This window comes from Saimiri boliviensis, chromosome 5 (assembly GCF_048565385.1).
Source record: "Saimiri boliviensis isolate mSaiBol1 chromosome 5, mSaiBol1.pri, whole genome shotgun sequence".
NCBI lineage: Eukaryota > Metazoa > Chordata > Mammalia > Primates > Cebidae > Saimiri > Saimiri boliviensis.
This window is the reverse complement of record NC_133453.1, coordinates 95,969,416-95,987,125: the sequence shown is the minus strand read 5'-3', so window position 1 is coordinate 95,987,125 and position 17,710 is coordinate 95,969,416. Positions and strand designations below refer to the sequence as shown.

Here is a 17,710-nt window from a genome sequence, read left to right as displayed (position 1 = left end):
AAAGATATGCAAGTGTTATGTTTTCTTTGTTTAGTTTGGTTTTTTTGAGACAGAGTCTTGCTCTGTTGCCCAGGCTGGAGCACAGTGGCACTATTCTCGTGCCTCAGCCTCCAGAGTACCTGGGATTACAGGCATGCATCACCACACCCAGCTAATTTTTTGTGTTTTTAATAGAGCCTGGGTGTCACCATGTTGGCCAAACTGGTCTTGAATTCCTGACCTCAAGTGATCTGCCCACCTTGGCCTCCCAAAATGCTGGAATTACAGGCATGAGCCACCACACCTGACATGTTTTCTTTTTCTGGAAAAAATAGCAGGATACTAGATTGACAAATGGAATACCAGTTTCCAACAGTGTATCTTGCTATATAATACTTAATGGACTTCTTGCACTTTGTGCTGTTTTGTTGATCAGGAATAAGGTACAAACAACTTATAGCTGTGGAAATAGTACCGATTAATTAAAAAATACTGGAGAACAAATCAACCAATTAGATTTTTGCAGATTTTTACTTTAAAAACCGCTTTTTAATGTTCTGTTATCATTTCTTAATAATAAAAATTATGCTCAAATGCTGCTCTTATGGCAGAATTTTAAAGAGGTTTATCAAAAAAAAATCTTCTATTTTATAATGCAGAAGACCTCATGGTGAAATTTAGATTGGCAAATATGAAATGACAAATTTATTATTGCTGGTGTGACATAACTTGTGCCTAACTTGATTTAGGGGGAAGAAACCTTAAGAATAGAGGATATCCTTGAAGTAATTGAGAAGGAAGGAGATTCAGTTGCATTGATCCTGTTCAGCGGGGTGCATTTTTACACTGGACAGCACTTTAATATTCCTGCCATCACAAAAGCTGGACAAGCGAAGGTGTGTATGTCATTTTTTTCTTCCCATCTTACTCCAAACATCACTCTACTTAAGAGTATTCTAATTGTATTACTTGTGAAGTACTTAAGCTTGTGTCTCAGTAAAACTATTTCAATAGTTAAAAAAGAGTAAGCCTTACATTTAAAAGAAAATCTGTATTGTTTTTTGCTTTAGGCAACTCTATTTAAACTGCTATTATTTTTTTTTTCAACTTCTGTGGTCTCACCTCCTTAGTAGCAGCTGCTCTCTGCATTTGCCTCTAGTCAGCAGGCCAGGCAAGCTGCAGGTGATGTCATTGGTACTCAGCTGGTCAGTCAGCAGGAAGCAGACTAAATACTGAGGAGAGGAGCTACATGCTAGGTCTGTTAAAAACTCAACTGGTACTTTGTCATCCTATAACTCATTCTAAATATAAATCAGTTTTCACTTAGCTCTGAGTATCTAAAGATGGAAAAATGCAGAATTAAACTTTATCAGTAGATCAAATTTTATACAAGTTACTTTAAAGAGGCCATTTTATTCCTAAGAATCTTGAAACTTTTTTATACAGCCTATAATGAGAGCTTTATTTTTTTCCTACACACTACTAAATCATAGTTAAATTGTTTCGAAGTTATGTCTCTTTGTATATAAGTGTTTGTAAAAAGTTTTTCTAGTATTTATTTGAAAAAGATTAAAGGGGCAACATTCAACCGTCACAATTTGTGTTTAAAATCCTTAAATAGCACTTCTGTTTCATTTAGCAATCAAGTCATGTATTTAAAAATGTGACAATTGAATTTTATCCTGAACATTAATAAGTTATGGGATTAATATATGTGTGAGGTCTACTTAATATATTCAGTTATTGAAACTAATGAATGGAACTAATGAAAAGATATTCAGTACTGCTATCAGCAGTCTCTAGGAATTTCTAACCACGATTTCCAACTGGTTTGATGGATAACTCTGAAAGTGGTGCATTACAAAAGATATAAAGATAATGTCTTCTTAATTTAGATATCAAATGTTAAGCACCAAAATAAAGGGAGGCCAATAAAAAAATCATATTTTAAAATGTTATGCAAGTAATCAGCAGTCCCTGCTTCCTTAGTATACATGTATGTCTCATTAACCTTCCTGGATATGAGACAGCAAGATACAGAAGAAAGACCATGGGTTTTCGATCACACAATCTGAAGTTCAAATCTTGGTTAGGTCATTTAATTGTTACATGATCTTGAGCACGTTGTTTAACTCTCCGCATCTCTCTCTTTGAGAGTGCTAATTTAACATAACAGCACCCACCTTATAAATTCAGCGTGAGAATGGTGAATATAAAACATCCAATGGATTGGCATGCATTTTGCTATTAAATGATGGTTCCTTTACCTTTCTACTGTTCTCAATGATATGACATTACAAAGTGGTTGAGATAGACACTGTCTTTGTTTCCCACTAAGACGCAAAATAAACTTGTTTACTTTAGGTTTTATATGTAAATCTCATACATAAGTACTTTGTTTTTTTTTGTTTGTTTGTTTGTTTTTTTTTTTTGAGACAGACTTTCACTCTTGTTACCCAGGCTGGAGTGCAATGGCATGATCTCGACTCACCACAACCTCCACCTCCTGGGTTCAGGCAATTCTCCTGCCTCAGCCTCCTGAGTAGCTGGGATTACAGGCACACACCACCATGCCCAGCTAATTTTTTGTATTTTTAGTAGAGATGGGGTTTCACCATGTTGACCAGGATGGTCTCGATCTCTTGACCTCATGATCCATCCGCCTCGGCCTCCCAAAGTGCTGGGATTACAGGCTTGAGCCACTGTGCCTGGCTACATAAGTACTTTGATTGCTAAAGCCATTTGTTAAGTGTTTTGCAGGCTTTCTTTAACTTAAAAAATATAATAAATGCCTACTAAGTTTAATAAAAATATAATAAATGCCTCCTGGAACTCTCAGTCCAATAGATAAAGGTAGGAATAAGCAGCTTTAAATGTAACTACAAAGAAGTAATCAATACTATGGTAATAAAATGGGGATATAGCAGATGTAGATGTATCCATTATCAAGATTGTTCTAACGAATTTTTACCCTCTTGCTAGACAGTTCCTCCTATTATCAATCAAGGTGAAGCAAAGTTGTTTGAAGTGTAGACTTCCATATGTCTCATGGGTGGTCTAGTCATCTAAGAATACAGCTGAAAGAGAGGCAGAGAGGAAATTAAAAGTGTCAATTACGAAAGAGATGGAAAATTCTAGGGACAAAGGGCATAACACAATCATTATTAGGTTTGGACATTTGAGGCATAAAAATGTTTCCAGAAATAAAACTTGGTGGGAATACAAAATGATAGTGGGATGGAGTAATGAAAGTCAATCAGGAGGTTCTGAAGTAAAAACTTCACAGTCATGTATTAAGGAAGTGGAAATAGAAATTTTGAAAAATATTTTAATTTAAGAAATGTATACACACCAAAAACAGCATGATTCATAAGCAAATAGCTTCATGGGTTATTTGAGCCCTTATAACCATCACCTCTATCAAGATAAAAGTATTTCCAACAGTCAGAATCCTTAATTGTGTCTTCTTCCAAATACTACCTGTTACCTTCTGTCTTTGTCCACTTGGGCTGCTATAACAAAATACCTTAAACTGGGTAATACAAAAACAACATAAATATATTGCTAACAGTTCCAGAGGCTTGGAAGTATAAGGTCAAGATGCCAGGCGACTTGGAGTCTGCATAGGGCTGCTGTCTGTTTCACAGATGATGCCTTTTTGCTTTGCCCTTCCTCTCATGGCAGAAAGGGTATGGGGCTTTCTAGAGACTCTAATACAAAGTGACTAATTCCATTCATGAGGAATCACTTAATCATGACTTAATCAGTTGCAAAGACCTGGCCTCCTAATTCAGTCACATTGGGCATAAGGTTATAACATATAAAATTGGGGGTTGAAGAGACCAACATTTAGACCACAGCATTTCCCTTTCAAATTTACCATTCTCCTGACTTCTAACCACATAGTCAGCTTTATCCATTTTGAACTTTATATAAGTGCATTATTTTCTCTAGTTTTGAACTTTATATGAAGGCATATACAGATTGAATATTGCTTACCTGAAATACTCGGAACCAGAAGTGTTCTGGATATTTTTGAATATTTGCATTATATTTACTGGTTGAGCACACCAAATCTGGAAATCTCAAGTGCTCCACTGAGATTTTTTTTTTCTTTGAGCATTATGTCAGTTTTCAAGTTTTGGATTTTGGAGCCTTTCAGATTTCTGAATTTGGGATTTTGGATGCTCATCTTTTTTAAATATTTTTTTTGTGTTTGGCTTATTTGCTGACTTTTATATGTGTAAAATTTATTCATGAAGTATATAGCAGTACTTTGTTTTCATTTTAATTTCAGTGTATTTTTACATAGTATGAAATAGACCACGGGTTTTTTTTTTCCATTTTAATTGGAGTAGATATTTGAATTTTATTTTCATTTGAGAACTATTAATGTAACAATACATGGTACTCTAAATATTTACATAAATTTCTTTAGGTACACATTTACACATATTTCTCTAACATATATACCTAGAAGTATAATTTCTGGATCATAAAGTATATGTATATTTATTCCTAATTAATAATGTCAATCCTACAAAAAAGTTGTTCTTCTACCAGCGTATATTAGACTTTGTTTCTCTACAGCCTCAACAATAGTTACTATTTTCAGTCTTCATAATTTTAGCTGTTCTAATCAGTTTGCAGTGGTAATGTATTGCTGTTTTATTTTACAATTATTAATAAGATTGAGAAACTTCCAAATATTTATTAGCTTTCTAGATATCTTGTATGAAATGCTTGTTCAAATGTCTTGCCCATTTTTCTATATAGTTATCTGTCTTTTCCTAATTTGATTGTAGGTGGTATAGTAATTGATTTTGAAGGAGAGAGAAAATACAAGATTTCCAGTAGTCATCAAAGAAGAAAATTAATTAATAAAAAGAACAATTGATAGTATGACTTTGATTCACACAATGAAGTTAAGATACTAAGGTTTTCTGTTTGTTTGTTTTTTAACTGAGGTGGTCTGAGATTGTAGCAGGTAGGGGAGGGCAGGAAAAACAAGTTAGAAAGCTCAGTAGCAGGGGAAGGCAGCATGTGGTGAGAGACATCAGTTTGAATATGTCACTTCAAGTTGAAGATATGCCAACTCATCTTTTTGGAGCTCTATCTTACTTCCAGGCTTCCATATTTTTCATATTCTGTTACTCGTTTCTACTGGGAGTTTCTTCTTTCCTATACCCACTAATTGTAGATGTTTACAATTGTCTCCTGCATTATTACCTCTAGTGATTTTTAATCACTGCCATAATTCAGCTATCACTGTCAAGTTCAGACTCCAGGCTACTCATACAATAGCAAATAGCCTGCATCGTCCCAGTATGTCTTGATGTCCTATGTGTATTTTGGGATCAATATGCTCCAAAGAGATTTGTGTCACCCACAGGATTTCTCTACTGTATTATCATTCCACCATCTTTCTGGACTAGTACACTCAGCTTTTCTATTCTTGACCTTTCTAACCAATCTCTTATTAATTTCATCTTCTCAGAGTCTGTCTTTATTTCAATATTTCTGAATCAAATATGAGTGTTTTCAGCTGCAAGAAACAATATTAACCTCAGCTGAAAAACACAGATTTCTTTTTCTCACCATGTTAAGACTTAATGCAAGAGGCTGCTGGGTGCACTCAGCAACTCACTTATGTCTGAGTGCCATTACCCAAGTCTCCTTAGAGTTTTCTCAGACGTTTGCCATCACTCTCACAAGATATTTGTCTCAAATTCAGATATCTCATTTCTATTTAAGGCAGAGAGAAGGAAGAAAGGAGAAGCAGCAGGACAGCTTCATCTGTTTCTTTCACCCTAAGTGCTAAATCTTAACCAGAAAAAAAAAAAAAAAAACCTAGCAGATTCCTGCTAATGACTCACTGCTTCCTGAAATGGCAGCTAAGAAAGAGCATGAGTAAGGAAATATTTCACATCTATGGCCCTATAATAGAGAGAGACTATGAGGAAGGGGTTGGGAATGAGATTCAAGTTAGCTAAACATAATATTTCTTACTTTCCTCAATTATACCCTCATAGGATCTCATTGTTCCTAACCCATTTTTCTCTTTTCTCTTTCATTGCTCCTTTTTCCTTTTTTCCTCTCCCTTTATCATTTCCCCTCCCTTTCCATTATTTATTTTCCTCCCCTTCCTTGCTCTCTCTCTTTCTTTTTTCTTTTATCATCTCATTTCAAGAAGCATTTGAAATAATTCATAAAAAATTAATAAGGTGACAATAAAACATAAAGAGGGAGAAATCAAGGCTATATGCCTAGATCATCTTGAGATGTGAATAGACTATCCCACAAACTTAGTTTATGATACAAAATAGGAAAGAAATAATGAAAAAATATTTTCAATAAGAACTCTTGGTATGTTAGGTAGAATAGTTATTGGTTACAAATAGAGTCACAAATGTGTTTACAATGATAGATGTTTATATTTTATTCATGCATCAGGCAGAAATTAACTTTCTCTTCATGCATTAATTCAGGTTTCCAGTGATTCAGGATTGTGTTCTTTGGCTTTTGTGTCCTAGAGCCTCTGGATTCAGTCAAAGGAATGCACACTGACTTCTTAAAAGTCTTCGCTTAGAAATGGCAAAATTTACTTCCACTTAAATTTCATTGATTAACACTCAGTCCATGCCCTTTTCTGTGAAATGAAGTATTACTGCATGCTCAAGAACATCTGTTAGTTTTGCTACACCTGGAACTAGATATTGTGTGTTGCTGATGGAGTAGGAGACTTATTCTTATATGCAGTACAGTATTTGCATTACATAATGCATAGATCAGGAAGACACAGTCAGACCTGGACTTGACCCTAGGTCTCTATATTACTTTTCAGCATAGTTTTAATTCACTTACTAATGTAATTTAATTTGTCCATTTAACAAATGAGAAAAATAATAGTGTCTACTTTATAGGTTTGTTCTAAAGAGAACTAAAAGAGATACCATTTTAAAAATACTTAGTGCTTAGCAGATGGTAAGCACTTAGTAAATGTTAGTAGTTGTCAACATGTTAAGAAAAAAAAAAGTACTATCCAGGCTTGTTGGAAAAGAAATAATGAAGAAATGAGATTTTTAGACAGAAAGCAAAATATCTAGAAATTTTTTTATTAAAGGCTTTTACTGAATAGTTCCATACTAGAATTAAAAAAAAAAAAAAAAAAAAAAAAGACTAAGCAGTTTGGTCAAGACTCAAGAGACTAGACTGGAGTTTTAAAAAGTCGACAGATGAAACTTATAAAAACTTTAATAATCTTATTTTTTTAAAAACTCAGGGCAAACTCTTCATACTCCATCCTTTTCCAATTTCATCTAAAGTGGCTTACAGCACATGGAAACTTAAATGGGGCCTGGTAGTCAGGAAGGTCCGAATAAATATTTGTTGAATGAATGAATGATTCCCTTAATTTTTCATATCTTTTATGCATTTAATCTACCTAAATGGTTGCTGCCATATTTAGATTGTTTTTAGCGTATTGAAAATTCAATGCAAATGGTGGTTAAAAAAAGATGAAATTCTACAAACTCCAACATTGTTTTATTAGCTTCTACCTCTTTGTGTGCCGTAAGATGCTTTGTTTAGGTGCAAATATCTCACATCTCTTAAACCTAACCATAAGCTGTTTAAATTATTAATAAATAATCACAATGATAGCTCAAGCAGTTTGAATAAAAATGAATTACTTCTGGATCCAAATAATTTAAGGCAAAATCAGAAATACGAATAAAGACATCATTAGTAAAACCGTTTAGTAAAATCACAGTTACTCAAACCACACTTACATGTAAATGTCCACCTTAGCGACCCTTCCATTTATCTTCAGGTAGGCCGAATTATTTTTTAAAAACAATTTTGAGATTATTTTAAAACATAAATGATTGAATGATCAAGCCTCAAATTTCTACAGAAAGCTTGGCTGTGATGCTTCTTGTCCTGACGATTAGAAGTTAACTCTCATAATATCATAGTAGAATAACATCTCTGTAATATCTCTATTACAGTAGAATAATGTCAATAACATATGGGATATCAGAACTTGAGCAATGAATTAGCTAGAATAAATGAGTACTAAATACTTTTATATACAAATATATAAATTAGCATAATGTATAAAATTTTTATTCATAAAAATTAACCTCTTTCATAAATATTTAATATTGGAATGTTAAATAGTAAGTCATCTTCACCAGAAATTGTTGACATTAAAGATATTTTCTATTGTCATTGCCCATTCGCCCAGTAGGGTCTTATCATTAGTGTATAAGAAGAATCTTGTCTCTATTGTTCCTATGGTAGAACCATGGAGTAGCATGCATTTGGATCTTTTATCAATAAATATTTGATCAGTAAATTATAATAAAGGAGTTGCAAATACAAACACCTAATTTAGCCTGGAGTGTCAGGGTGAGATCTTCTTAAAGAAGATGAGATTTAAGCCAATTATAGAAGTATGGGTAGAAATTATCAGGTAATATGCCCTCCAGGGGACTTTTTTGTGTGTGGTAGGAACTGTTCTAGAAAGTTAAAAATGTTGGTAGGATTTCAGGAAGCAAGTATTTCAGCGTGATTTGTAAAATTTTAGAAGAGGAAGGACAATAACTGAGTCTATAAAGCAGGCCAAAGGCCAGCTAAAGGAGGTCCCACTGAACCTTTTAGCTTTGCCCTGAAGACCCATGGAAAGCCACTGAAAGGTTTTAGCCATTCAAGGAGCCAGATTTTTATTAATTTTACAAAGAAATCTCCTGCATATGGTGAAGAGAATAGACTGGAAAGCAATACAAAAAGAGGCAATTGCAGCATTTTTACAAGAATTTAAAAACTCTCTGTTGGCTGGGCACCATGGCTCACACCTGTAGTCCCAGCACTTTGGAAGTCTGAGGTGGGTGGATTGCATAAGTCTAGGAGTTCAAGAACCTGAACAACATTGTGAAACATCGTCTATATAAAAATTTAAAAAAAAATTAAAAATAGCTGGGTGTGATGGTGTGTGCCTGTAGTTCGAGCAACTCAGGAGGCTGAGGTGGGAGTATTAATTGAGCCCAGGAGGTGGAGGCTGCAGTGAACTGAGGTTACACCATGGCACTCCAGCCAGCTGGACAGAGTGAGACTGTGTCACAAAATAAATAAATAAATGAATACACTCTGTCATTATGATACAGTTCAAAAGATGAAGGTATGAAAGGAGTGATCCATTTCATGCACATAATTTTTTTAATCTCTCAGAAAATCATTTTTATTTATCCTCATTCCCTCAGTGATAATAAAAACTGCTGTTGTATAAGCATCAGAAATAAAATATCTATACTGAACTCCTATATTTAACTCATCTTTGATTCTAGTCACAGAATTCAAGACAAAAACAGGTTAAACACACACACACATATATGTATATATTTATAGGTACGTTTATATATGTGTATATATGTATGTGTGTATATCTACTTGACGCATATTTTCAGAGTGATAAATGATGTACTATGTCTGTTCATGTCAAATATTGACTAAGGAATTTGAACCTGTACTTCGATGAAGCAGAAAATGACATAAAGCTTAGATGCAATGTTCCATTAACTAATTGGCCTTTACTCTTCACTTTGGAAATAGTGGAGGGTTGTTTTGTTCAGACAGGGAGTGAACAATCTGTAGTCTTAAATCAATGCAGGTGGAAGGCTGAAATATATCAAATAAGTTAAAATATGTTGGTGAGGATCAGTGTCCAAGAATCTGAAAATTTTGAGCTATTTCTAAGAAGTCTTCATCAAGTATTTAATTTAAATTTTTGATTAAACAGACCATTTGAAAAATAATGATTAATTCTCAATGAGAATTGAGCCTGGACTCCAGATGTTGTTATAGAATTACAAATCTGGGAAAAACAAGCATTCTGGTTGTCAGTCAGGATCTCTGCTTCTGCAACCACCCTTATCAAAGCCGTGAGGGATATCTATTTCTCCTGATCTAGTCTCATTCATTGGCATAACAGCTAAACTTAGGGACTCCCAAAGGAAGTATTACAGTTAAGTTTTTTGTAGGTGATATATATTTCATAAAACACTTAAGTTGCCTAAGGCCCAGGGTATATTCTTGAATATTCCATTTTTCATGCCTCTTGACTAACCAAGGAAAGCAGATTTGTCTGGTTGAACTGAAAAACAAAAGTGTTTCAACATGAAATGTATACATCAGTTCCAATTTATTCTACCCTCCATAAAAATGGAAAGGAAAGGCTGTGTCCCATGGCAATAAAAGTAGAATTCCAAAAGATCTTTAGGCAGAAAAAAATTCCCAATAAAATATGAGAGATTTCTTCCACATCGTTCTCTGAAATTCAATTCTTTCATCAGTTACATTATTTATGCAAACAAGATTAGGGATGTCAACATGAAAGGTTAGTTGATTTGAAGGGAAAATGTTTATTTTCCCAGCAGATAATCTATCTTATGGAGGAGGGTAGTGAGGAAAGAAGATAATCGTCACATCGGCCTCTATAAAAACCGGCATCAAAGGAAGCAATTTAGAAGCAATATCTTCGAGAATTGTCCCATAGGTATCTATGCAATATTATCAAATTCAATATGTAAATAAATATTTTAAAATAAAGTAAATTTGGTTGAGGAATAGGCCATTCAGGTTGACACAGTAATCAGCAGAAAAAATACCTTATGGGAGACTATTATTTTATATCTAAGTGGGGCTATCTCCAGATAGAATTGTCACTAGCCTGTGATGGATAAATTAAATACTTGCTTTAAGTCCAATTTATACTAAGACAAGTAGGTAAATTAATAAATAAAGATTGAAAGTCACCACGTGTGTCTGAAAAGTCAGTTGGACTTTGTTGGGAGGGTTGTGATTGGCCCCATGTTTTGCTTACTTGAATTTCCTACATCATGTTTCTCCCACAGGGTGACCATTTTTCTTTCACTATCTGTGGCATAGAATGCAAATAACTTTAGCTCTTTATGATTTTGCATATGCTGAATTATCAATATCATATTTTCCACTGTTCTCCTTCATGTAACTTTTATATCAGCTAAGCCTGAAGTTGCACATCTTCCCTTTCCAGACAACCCACTTTGTGTCTCCTTGTCTTTGTTTTTATCTTTCCCTCCACCTACATATTCCCACATGTGAGCATTCTCTTTTCCTCTACTCCAGCTCAACCATTACTTGCTTCATAGGTTACAGCTTGTCCTAGAGATTTGCTTTGTGTAGGCCCTCATTATATTAGCAAATGTGTATTTTTAAAATGTAATCATATGCCAACAATAAGAAATCACGAGATTTCACATAGAAACTCCTGGTTTCAAATACCTTCTGAAAAGTTAGAAAAATTAGAAAAATTATTCTTATTGTCACCTATAGGGCCGTCATTTCTATAGGTGGGTAGCAGCTCTGCCCCTTAGATGGGGCTTAAGCTCTTCAACACAACTGTTTACCCACTGAGCTCACCATCGAAGCCAAGTCACAGCTGGTGAATATATGTATATGAATACCACAACATTGTATGTATGTGTATGTTTGTGTGTATGTGTATTCACATTATATGTGTGTGTATGTTTGTGTGTGTGTGTGTGCGTGTGTGTGTGTGTGTATTCATGTTTATGTTGTGATATTCTTACAATAAAGTGCAAAATAAAGTATTTCTTACAGGCCCAACTCATACATTACTTGACTGACTCTTGTAGAAACCTGTATGTGAAATCCTTGACCTTTATTAGCAAAATTTTCTCACTTTTAGGTATCTGGATAAATCTGTCTTCCTGTTATATCTCCACAGCATGATGAAAAATATATCATTTGCCACCATTTGCACTGCCTCATAATTACTTCTATGCCTATTTTAACTCTCAAATTTAGGAAGCTATGTCAGTAGAGTGTTCAATGACTGATTGAGGGTAGACCTTGCAAATTTCACAGATTCATGTGCTTTGTACATAGTTTTTCATCGTTAAATACATACCTGCTAGATAAGTGGCTGTATAAATGTCTGTACGTCAGCATTCAAGTGGGCCAGGTTGATTTGATGGAACAGTACTGCATAAAAAGCACAACTGTGTTCCTGTTTAAAAAGAATCAGAAGCTTTTACAGAATTACTTATAATGGTTAATTAGTCTAAAACTCAAGAAACTTTTTGTAAGTTTTGAGTTCCTTTTCAAATGCCATTTCTATTCTTTGACACACTTAGGACATGCCGACTGCTCCATTAAGTCATTAAATATTAAATGAACTAAATTAAGCTTGAAAAATTACCTTAAGCTATTTTTCCCATCTTGAGTCTCTGAAATAAATCAAACAAACTACATTTTGTGTGAGGTCCTTGCCAGCCAGAGAAAGACTGTAGAAGTGAACAGCTTTTGACTGAATTTGTTTAATTTTTCTTGGTTTTTGTACTTATTTTTGACAGTAAGTAAAGACAATTATTTTTTTTCTGGTAAAAGAAATAGCTGAAATATGCTCTTTAAAGCATACACTTTATTTAAAGTAGTATGATTATTGTACCTGCAAATTACACAATAGTTTAGGATCTCAGGACTGGTTTGCTTTTTCTTTCTTCCAAAGCCTTCGCTTTTCCACGCAGCTGTCAGCTCTCTCTCATACCTTGTCAATTCACACATTTCCCTTAAATTTCATCAGCAAAATGTTCATTTTCTTCCCTCCTATCTCTCTTCTCTGGATTTGACAATCTTGTCAATGTCTACTTTAAGCAAGCAGGGCTGAAACAATGAATCTAGTTTCTGAAATAATGCCTTGTAAAACTGTGAATGATAATAGCTACAGTTGATGGCCTACTGTGTTTCAGGTACTTGACATGTACTTCCAATTTTCTTAGCAACCCTAACAGTAAGCTTTCACCATGGCTCATTTGAAGAAAGTGAGTTTGAGGAGTATAAGCACTTGCCCAAGGCAATTTAACCGGCAAGTAAAGGCTAGAATTGGAGTCTAGCTATGGCTGATACCAAAGCTCTCTTGCCACAATATTGTCTTCTCTCTGTATATACATACGAATTTGCCATTTGTAGTCAATTATGTAGACTACAGAGACAGAGGCCATACATATATAAATATATATAGAGAGAGACATATAGAGAGAGAGAGACACAGAGAGAGAGAAACAGCAAAGACAGAGGTTTTTCTCTGTGTGTGTGTGTGTGTGTGTGTGTGTATATGTATACATGAATTTGCCATACATAGCTAATTAAGCAGACTACAGAGACAGAGGTCTCAGATTCTGAAGAAAAGAAAGGACCAAGAAAAAGTATATATTTTTTCTTTGATGTTTGTAAATGCTAACACCAATTTGCCATTTCATGATTAGTGTGTGTATATATATATAAATATGCATATATATATATATATACAGTGTGTATATATTAGTATATACACACACTATAGTGTATATACACATGCTATATATATGTATGTAAATATATAAACACACTAATCATATATATCATATATATATAAACTAATATATATACACACATTATACATTATCTATATAAACTAATCATGTAATGGCAAATTGGTGTCAGCATTTACAAACATATATATATATATATATATATATATATATATATATATATATGATCTTTTTGTTGATCTTTTCTTGGTAATCTGAAACATCTATGTAGTCTGTATAATTGTCTCTCTAGAGAATATTGAAAACCTACAAGTTCAAGTTTTACTTTGCTCCTAAATGTCAAGAATAGGCATCAAAATTCTTTCTGAATTAGATTCTGCTCAGTGCATTCATCAGTGTTTCTTCTCAGAACTTCAAACCTACTCTTTCCAATTACCCACATACAGGGAGGCCTCAAGACACAGGCCCCTCCATGCCCCATTTTCTCCTTCTGGCAGTTCTCTTAGGCAGTTGCTCCATTGGCAACAGCTCCCAGCAATGATGGCCCCATTACCACTCCCATCAGCGTATCTTCAGTGACCTGTGGGGTGTTTGCAGGAGCTTTCCCTCTAATTAAGAGCTTGCAAGTCTCTGTCTGATTGGGAAACACAGCTACAAAACACTGGAGAGAATTCCAGCAGGAAGTACTCATCTCTCCCTCCCACTCTCTAGTACAAGCTGAGGTGCACATTACTCTCAAGAAATTTTATTTCTTCAGATGTATAATGACCTCTTATTTTATGTCAGGCTCTGGGTTTAAAAAGAGACAGAGAGAAAATGGAGAATAAAAATAATTCCACCATCTCTGTCTAAAGAACTCAGAATCAGATATGACATAAAAATATGTAAAGAGAATATTGCTTTGGACTGTGTTAAGTGCTTGGCAAGGGGTGACAATAGATTCCCTGAGGTGTCTTAGAAAAACAACCTCAACCTGTTCTAACACCATGGAAAGTACGCTTATGCATACTCCGATTCATTTAGCTTTAAGGGTGGGCAAAACCTCAAACTGTGAATAACCTCAAGGAGAGCATTCAGATAGTTCAGAACATTCATTCCCATTGTCAACCAAAAAGTATGTGAGACAAGTTTTGCTCAATTTAGAAGTTTATTTTGCCAAGGTTAAGTACGTGCCCTGAAGAAATAAACACAGAATCACAGAAACTGTGGTCTGTGCCTTTCCACAAAAATAATTTTGCAGGCCACAGTATTTAAAGGGGAAATGTGGGCTAGAGGGGAAAAAGGAAGGCTATGGTACCCCACATAGCGCATGAGAGAAGAAGCAGGTAAGGGAATAACCAATTATGTATTCCTCTCATGCTCAGTAAATTTTTGCTTTATATAAGATAAGGTGAACATAGAGTAGGATTTAACCTTTTATCTATAGCTATCTGCTTAGGAAAAATAGGAAAGGCAGCTTCTTGCATGACTCAGCTCTCAGCTTTTTCCTTTTGGCCTCCTGAATTGGGGTCCCAGTTTTTATTTTCCTTTCACACCACTGAAGTTGAGAAGCTGTAATTTCCCCGTCATCTATTTGCATAACTAGAGGGCATAACAATGGTGCCAGATTCTTTGCCAGTTTTCTCCAAGGGGTAACTGGCTAGCTATGTAAATCACATTGCTGGAAGCATTCTGGAACTTAAACAAATGGTAACTTGAGTTACATATTAATTTTTTTAATGTAATGGCTCTCCTTCCTAGGAAATAAATGTAGCCCAAGAAGACCTATAGAAATGGTGATAGCTTGGCCATCTTCAACATGTTCACCATCGCCATTCAGGAATCCAGGGTTTTCATCCAAAGACAAGCATCTGCTTGCTTGTGTCCACCCTCTTCTCTCCAACTACCCGTTTTGTGTCTGTTTTTTCACAGGACATTACGGTCATATTTTCCTTTAGAGTAACTATAGGTATAAGCTAATACATTTTTTTTAAAATATCAGGGTACGGCTTGAAATTAGTGGGCAATAAAATCCTAATGATACAGTCAAGAGGCAGAGAAATACCGGGTAGAAGAGGGCAATTCCCCAGCAAAGGCCACATCCTCAAGCCTGGAAACCACGGCCCTAAATGAGAACAGTTGTTTCTGTTTTACCACCTAAATGTTGTGTTTTCCAAACCATCCTGGCCCACCATGCCCCCCTACCCCAATCCTGTAATCATAAAACCCCCAAACTCCTCTGGCAGAGGAGCAGAGTGGCATGGCAAAGAAAGAGAGAAGGAGTGGCTGAACATCAAAGAGGCAGCTGGACAGTCGGAGAGGGGTTCAGCCGGGACAGCCACACTGCAGGGGAAAATTAGCTACCTACTCCATACCCTGTCCAGTTCCCCATCCCACTGAGAGCCCATCTCCATCACTCAATAAAACCTCCAAATTCACCATCCTTTAAGTCTGTGTGACCTCATTCTTCCTGGATGCTGGAGAAGGACCCAGGTCCCAAGAGGGCAGGGTATAAAAGACTGTCACCCTGACTCCCCACGGAACCTCTTAACACTTGGCCATTCGTGGAATTAATTCATTAGTTCAATGAGTTTCTTGATTGCTGTGCACACTTTTCCTGACTGCTAAAAGAGCATTAACTGTAACAGACCCCTAGATGCTACCATGGGTCTGGGGCCCAAAAGTGCTCACCCTGGCCCCAGCACCCACGTGCCTCTGTCCTCCCTCTCCTGCAAGGGGTTTGAGCACAGCAGCTGAGTAAGTGAGCCACACGCCTTTTCACAAATCCTATGAAGGGTTCCAGGGAGCTCTCCCACCTCCCTAATTCTGCGTGAGTCTAATTTGCACAAGTTGATAAATGGATATTTCTTGATGAATTCATATTTCACTGTTTAGCTTATCCTTGAATCCAAACCAGAGTTTTTAAATCACTAGGTAAACATACCCTTCTGCTTTCATTCTGATTCCAAGTTAAAGGTACTCATTTTTAATTCAATGAGTTCTTCGACTGCTGTGCACACTTTTCTCATGATATCTTTTTAATTTTTTATTCAGAACACTTCCTTATTGGATTTCTTATCTTCGAAATTAATGTCACAGGTGCGACTAGCTGGGGCCTGTGTCATGGGTGGTAAAGGAATTTACCAAGGCAAACATAGGTAAAGAAAGGCAGATTTATTAGAGAAAATATGAGGATACCTTGCAAGAAAGCAATGGGCATTACAAGAGAGAAGGGGCTGTCTGCAGAGAGGCAAGGGCTGCAGGGAAGTTGTTTAGGGCTGTGCTGGAAGGGGCTACATGCTGACCGAAGTCATGCTACTGGAGCTATGTGTGGAAGGAGGTCATTGTGCTCACAGGTTGCTTGTGATGAGCATTTCTCAGAACAATTATTCGTTGTTCTCCCCCACCTGGGGCCCCTTCCTTGTTGTTGCTTGAGTATCTTATCAGGACTCCACAATTAACTTATTTGGTAAAAGATATATTTGAAATTAATCATTAGGTAAATTACTTTAATTTTTGGTTATTTATCAGAAGGCTGTAAACTCAAAAGTGTCTGAAACAGGTCTCGGTCAATTTAGAAAGTTTATCTTGCCAAGGGTAAGAAATCACCCATGACACAGCCTCAGGAGGTCTTAATGACATGTGCCCAAGGTAGTCAGGGCACAGCTTGCTTTTATACGTTTTAGGGAGATATGAGACATCAGTCAGTTCAGATCAGATTTACATTGGTTTGATCTAGAAGGGAAGGACAACTCAAAGCTGAAAGCCCGGGAGGAGAGGGCTGGGCTTCAGGTCATAGGTAGATTTGAAAATTTTCTGATTGGTAACTGATTGAAAGCATTATTATCAATAGAAAGGAATGTCTGAGTTTCAATAAGGGGTTGTGGACACCAAGATTTTATCACCCGGATGAAGCCTCCAAGTAGCAGGCCTCAGAGGGAATAGAATGTAAACATTTCTTATCAGACTTATGGTCTGTGTTGATGTTGATGTTGGAAACTATAATGAGGACTGTCCTTCCCCTCTTCCATCATGGCTGGAACTAGCTTCTCAGGTTAACTCTGGAATGCCCTGGGCCATGAGGAGGGGTCCATTCAGATGGTTCTGGCCTTCGAATTTTATCTGTGGTCTACAAGGTTGAGGCTGATATCTTATCTACCATCTGAATTTTTCTTGTTTCTGTTCCTGTTGGGTGCTGAACTAAAATGTGAGCATTTAGAATTGATTTTCAGGTGGCTAGCTTCGTGGATGGAATTTTGTGTGGATTTATATTACATGCTGTTTATTCATTTTTTGATCTTGTATATTATGTCTAAGAGCCATAGGATTAAAATAACTTAGAACAGTATTCTGGTTTTGTCCTGCAAAAAACATAAGCT

At 35.8% G+C, this 17,710-nt stretch overlaps 1 protein-coding gene across 5 annotated transcripts in view; it reads left to right on the top strand.

Moving 5' to 3' along the window:
• The window catches only part of KYNU (kynureninase), a 157,284-nt gene that overhangs the window by 75,562 nt on the left and 64,012 nt on the right, over positions 1 to 17,710 (top strand). For all 5 annotated transcript variants that reach the window (XR_012517773.1, XR_012517774.1, XM_074399733.1 and 2 more), the window contains one exon: positions 729 to 875. Coding sequence is in view for 3 of the 5 variants with exons in the window: in XM_074399733.1 (XP_074255834.1) it covers positions 729 to 875 (147 nt within the window). In the remaining 2 variants the exon portion in view is untranslated. The remainder of the gene's footprint in view (positions 1 to 728; positions 876 to 17,710) is intronic.